At 39.8% G+C, this 6000-nt stretch overlaps 1 protein-coding gene across 1 annotated transcript in view; it reads left to right on the top strand.

Annotated features, from left to right (window-relative positions):
• Positions 1–1795: 1795 nt before the first annotated feature.
• PARD3 (par-3 family cell polarity regulator) overlaps positions 1796–6000 on the top strand; it is a gene marked incomplete at its 5' end in the record, with an annotated part of 195265 nt that continues 191060 nt past the window's right edge. The window contains 2 exons of the mRNA XM_027887995.1: positions 1796–1935; positions 3390–3518. Coding sequence (XP_027743796.1) covers positions 1796–1935; positions 3390–3518 — 269 coding nt within the window. The remainder of the gene's footprint in view (positions 1936–3389; positions 3519–6000) is intronic.

Here is a 6000-nt window from a genome sequence, read left to right as displayed (position 1 = left end):
GGGGAAACTAATTTAATTTATTGCCAATCAAATCACAGTAGGGTAGTGAGAAATAAAACCAAGTTTTAAAACACCTTCCCTCCACCCCTCACTTCTTCCCATGAATTTTCTACCTCCTCTCCCCAGAGGCACAGGGGGATGGAGAATGGGGGCTGCAGTCAGTTCATCACACATTGTCTCTGGCACTCCTTTGTCCTCACAGGGAGGACTCCTCACAGTCTTCCCCTGCTGCAGGGTGGGGTCCTTCCCACAGGAGACAGTCCTCCACCAATATTTCCAACATGGGTCCTTCCCGTTGGCTGCAGTTCTTCTGTTCCAGTCTAGGTCCCTTCCCTGGGTGTAGTCCTTCAGGAACAGGGACCTCCAGCATGGGTCCCCCATGGGGTCACAGGTCCCACCAGCAAACTTGTTCCAGTGTGGGCTTCTCTCCATGGGGCCACAATTCCTGCCAGGAGCCTCCTCCATGTTGGGCTTCTAACAGATCACAACCCCCTTCGGGCATTCCTCTACTCTGGTGTGTGGGGTCCTCCACAGGCTGCAGGTGGATTTCTGCTACACTGTGGAGCTCCATGGGCTGCAGGGGTCAACCTGCTTCACCATGGTCTTCACTGTGAGCTTCAGGGAAATCTCTGCTCTGGAACCTAGACCACCTCCTCCCCCTCCTTCTGCACTGATCTTGGGACTGCAGAGCTCTTTTTCTCACTCCTCTCTCTGGCTGCTGTTGTGCAGTTGTTTCTTTCCCCTTCTTAAATATGTTACCACCTGAGATGTTTCAAATGGAAGTTGTAGGTGCTGCCACTCTGTTGGGGTGCTCTCTGCTCAATGGCCATCTGATTTCATGCTAGATTAAGTGTCCATTACACTTGATGTGTAATGTTGGGGAGACAGGGAGAGTGACAATTTTCAACCTATAGTGTCAGGGGTTGTTGCTAACACTGGACAAATTGCATCAGAGAGGATCGCAAATGAGCTTTCTGCCCTCTCAGCTTTTGAGCTGGTGGTATTCTTCAATGACCAGTTGTGGACATAATTCCTCTTAAATACTGTCATTTGCTGTACTGACTGAACACCCTCTCTGAATTTCTCCAGATCATCTTAAATGCCTCTGTTTTGCTTGAGTCTGTTTTAGCCAAGTGTAGTCAGTCACCTGGATGTACAGCAGGATATCTCAGCAAAAGTGGAAGCCTGGTTTGCTCTCTGCCTTCACAACAGACAGTGGGGTGGAACCCAGTGAGAGCTGGGGTGAAGCCCTGGGGCAGAGGAGTTATTGAAAGAAAACAGACTGAGGTCCCTCAGAGCAGAAGAAATGAGACCACTGAGCTCCAGTTCTGTCACCTGCCTGTGTCCATAAGTAGCTGACAAAGCCCCATGGCCAGCAGCATCGGCCGACTGTCGCTGTTGAAAGTACTGCAAAAGAGAAAGAAAGGATCATTGATGAGATCCAGATTGACAAGGGGGAAGACAGTGATAGGATATCAGATATGCTTTTGTTCTGATTCCTTGTCACTTAGCTCATCTGAAATAGAAAGTTGAAAATATGGCAGTGACTTGGAAATCATCAGAACAGCAAGCTGCAGGGAGGGCCTGCTGAGCCACCTGTGCCCAGACTCAGTGCTTCAGTTATAGCCTCCTTATAGATGCCTTTTGTTTTCTTTTTTTTGCCATGCAGTAATTCTTACATCTTACATGTATTTTCATGGATTGCATCAGTGCGGTATACGTACATTCTACTCAGTAAAAATAATATGTAATACAAAATGTGCATTTTAACTAGCAGTGTACATTCCTTATGCAGGTACGGAAGGCTTGGGATTTAGCATTACTTCAAGAGATGTCCCAATTGGTGGCTCTGCTCCAATTTATGTGAAAAACATCCTTCCGAGAGGTGCAGCTATTCAAGATGGGAGACTAAAAGCTGGAGACCGATTAATTGAGGTAAGGAAATGTTATACATTGTTTGTCTGTGTTTTGGCATGTGCCCACACACTACTTCGCTTCCAAAGGCTTGTATATTTTATGTTATAGGAAAAGGTTTCCCTCTTTTTCCTTTTTTTTTTTTTTTTTTCCCTTTTTTTTTTTGGCTTTATTTTTTTTTAGGTAAGAGTACATAACCATTTAAAGAGCTGGACCCAGACATACTGTAAAAACATGAGTTTACATGTCCTTATGTGAATATACTGTCATACTCTTGCATTTCTGCTTAGAAATGAATCGAAGCAAAATGATTGCTACCTAGTAGGTAGAATTAAATCAGCATGGAGTGACAGACCAGAAATTATCAAAGATGTTGCAAAGTATGGAAGGCAATGCCCTGGAAAGGTTTAGTGAATTAAGTGAAAGGAATATAAGAGGAGGGCAGTCCTACAGAGAATCAAGGCCTCCTGAAGGCAGGATGTCCTCAAGGGAACAAAATTTCTCTTAGATAGGTGCACCGCAGAGATCTTTCTGCAAATCTAGCTGGAGTGATATAAGATGTTACCACCCACAGCTCTTCATTGCTGTCCCTAAGCCAAATGACACTGGAGGTACTGCTGAGGCTGTAACTGCCTCTCAGTGCCCTAACTTCACTTTACTGCAAAATTGGCCAAGTCAGCTTGAATTGTTGCTGGAGGATAGCCCTCTGTAATTACTGTAATTCAAGGTAACCCAGATGACTTGAGTAGAAGGGGACTGAGAAGCATTTAAGATGACAGCTATGGCATCTCAACAGTGTGAGCTATGATCTCTTATGAGGGAAGGAAAAAGATGGTTTGCTGAGTCCTGAGCACCATGCTCACTTGCTTAGTTAGCACCCTTAGTTGATTTGCCTTCATTTCCAAAACGTTTCTGAACAGGCAAGCCTGAGATTACTTGGTCTTTCTCTGGCTTCTCCCTTGCTGATGTTAGCTCATACAGTGGGAAATTCTGCATGTATATCCCATACCTGTCTGTCCTGATAACTGGCATGTGGAGGCCAAGGGACTGGATCGCTGAACAGAGGCAAGATAAAGAGTAGCTACCCCAAAGTTATAAAGTTATTCGGGGAAAAAATTACTTTCTACTGTTGACACAATTTGTTGTGCAAGATATATTTGGAAGGTAGGTATAACACCAAGGCATGTGGAAACAGGACTGGTTTTGGATCATAAATTGATTTTGCCAAAAGATTATTATGCAGAAATTCTTGTAAGAAATACTGGTAGATGGGATTAGTTGGCCATAGAGTACACTGGATTATACTGTTGCTGCTGAAAAGGAGTGAAGTATAGCTGTCTGGCTTGTTATTTGTATTTATATGGAAGGGATGGCCATTTAATTAGTTCTGTTAAGTGAAAGCTGTAATGTAAGCTAATAAGCAGGTTGCTCCAGTGAGGGTTTTTTAATACTTTTTTTTTTTTTTTGTGTCACAGGTAAATGGAGTTGATTTAACAGGCAAAACTCAAGAAGAAGTTGTGTCCTTGCTGCGAAGTACCAAGATGGGAGGGACTGTTGGCCTTTTGATTTTTCGACAGGAAGAAACATTCCATCCAAGGGAACTGGTGCGTAAAATAGAGAGCAGCTAAGAGATTTAGATCAGTATGAGCAAATGATTTGATCTTGTCACCTGCTAGTAAACATGCCTGGCCAGCACTGAATATAAGGAAAAGAAAAAAAAGCTATTTTGTTTTATTTAAAATATTTTACTTGCATGTTTTATATTTTCTTCAAAATCTGCTATTGGAATTAAGTATTTTTTGGTACTGTATAAGTGAGAGCTTTATTTTGAGTGAAAATGTTTATAGAAGGTATTGCATAGACTTTATTTGGATGCATGCAGACAAGTAGATTATTTCATATCTTTTATAAGGACAAATCTGTGTTTGAAAGCCTGCCATTTATCCCACTACCTGCTCAAAAATATGTTTTAGAGCATATAATATTATTCCAAAACAGGATATGTAAATACTTTTCTATCCAAAAATCGAAGATATAAGAAATAGTAGCCTTTTTTGAATATAAATGCAATCTCTGTGGAATGGAAACCCTGCAGTTATTAATTTAGCAGGGCAATTCAGAAGATGTTTCTGAGAAATTTACATTAAATGGAAATAAAATGATGTTTCGTACTGTCCCTGCTCCACTTGCATAGTGTATACAGATATTTCTCTGATAATTATTCAAGATAATTTCTGTTATGAAAAGGTAGACTGTAACTGTAGCAGTCTTACTTTGTTCTGTACTCAATTAAACTGCTGAACTTATTTAATATTTGTATTATTGTAGCTATGTATAGCTCTAAAAATAACTTATTTGGCTGCATTATTGTGAGAAGATAGACAAATATAAGTATGATGAATTAATTGCTTCATTTTTCTATTGGATTTGTGTTATTTTGAATACAAAGAGAATGAGTTTTTGTTTGGCTGTTTCAAGACATTTAACATTAGCCTTTTACTTTTTAAAACTATAATTAAACTAAGGAAGTCAAAGTGGCAGGGAAGGTTGCAAATGAACCTCACTTTTACCTTAATGTTCTTGGAACATGACTTCAAGTGCTGAAATGAAAGCTGTCATAAAATGAAATAAATAATTTGAGATCCTATTATGCCCTACTTATCACTGGAACATTGGAAGCCATCTGTTTATAAGTTCCTATGCTGTAATTTTCACAGTATTACTATCTTACATAAAGGTGAATGAAAATGCTTTTTGAGTTTTCTAAATAAACTTAGAAGTAAGAAAATGTCTTAATTTTGTGTATATTATTTCTGTGGTAAAATGAGGAAGTTTTAATGAATATTTTGACACAAGTTTTTGTTGAAATAATTGTATACAAAGATGCAATGTGAGTAACGCAGAGATTTTAATAGCAATACTTGAAGTAGTTTTAAAATAACAGCATATCAGCCCCTTGAAATGAGTTCAAGCTCAGCAGCCTCCCTGCTGCGGCTCAGGCAATACTCCCTCAAATATTTTGGCAAAGACCAGCATAGGGAAGGCAGTCGTGGCTGAGTCAGGTAGTAGGTGGGCTTTGTGTTTGTAATCAGAGATCAGATCTGAACTGGTGTGTTTTTCTTTAGCTCCAGTTGAACAAATGATGTTTTGAGGATCTGACAGTACATGTGTGTGATGATCCTCTGTTACATAAGGACTTGTTTGCATTCTGACATGAAGGACTCTTAGATACGCACTGCTGGCTGCTGTCAAAGAGCGGGAGCAGAATTGCTGGGGAAGGTGTTGAACTAAAACGCATCATAAGGGCTGTTCTTTATTCTCTAGTAAGAAATGACCCTAAAAAAAAAAACTGAAGAAGTCTTTTCAACCAGCTCCTCTCATGGACTTTTACTAGCTTTATGGAAAAAAAATTGAAATAGGGATGGGAATGATCTGAAGTCATGTCAGTTGATGTTTTTCACGTGCAAACCTTCTTTGGTCACCTAGGAACAATTTGTCTTTGCATCCTTGCCCTATTTCTATCATATATTCTACATTTGTGTGCTTTAAATAGTGACTGAATGAGATGTATCTCAGAAATCGTATGTGTAAAATCGTTTGTTATTTCATAAAGGGCAGGACTTGCTGTTGCTTGCTGAGGAGTGCTCAATATTAAAACTATTTTATATTTACCAACATTTGTACAGATAGCAATCCCAAAAAAAGAGGTGTTTAGATTTTATGTTTTGAGTTATGGCTTGGTGAATGACTTTTGAAAACAAGTATCTTTGTGTTTCTTTTTAAGTAAAATGGAGATAATACACTCAGGAAAGTTGTGGAGTTTAATGTCTTTGATGTATGTTGCCATTATAGTCTGGAAGAGATGTACAAGAATGTGTAGTTGTAGCTAAAACTTACATGATTGTTAAACTGAGCCCATTTAGGTTATTATGGGATCTTTGTAGCCTGTATGATCAGGTCGGGGAGTATGTGCATGTGATTATCCAGTGCAGCAGATCATGGTTAAAGTGAGTAAAATGTGGAAGCAGGGAATAAAATCAAATTGGCAGAAGTCAGCTTTTCTAACCAGTGAGATCTGGAAGAATG

This window comes from Empidonax traillii, unplaced genomic scaffold (assembly GCF_003031625.1).
Source record: "Empidonax traillii isolate 1590-97213 ecotype Southwest subspecies unplaced genomic scaffold, ASM303162v1 scaffold227:size730986, whole genome shotgun sequence".
Lineage (NCBI taxonomy): Eukaryota > Metazoa > Chordata > Aves > Passeriformes > Tyrannidae > Empidonax > Empidonax traillii.
This window is presented reverse-complemented; position numbering and strand designations above follow the sequence as displayed.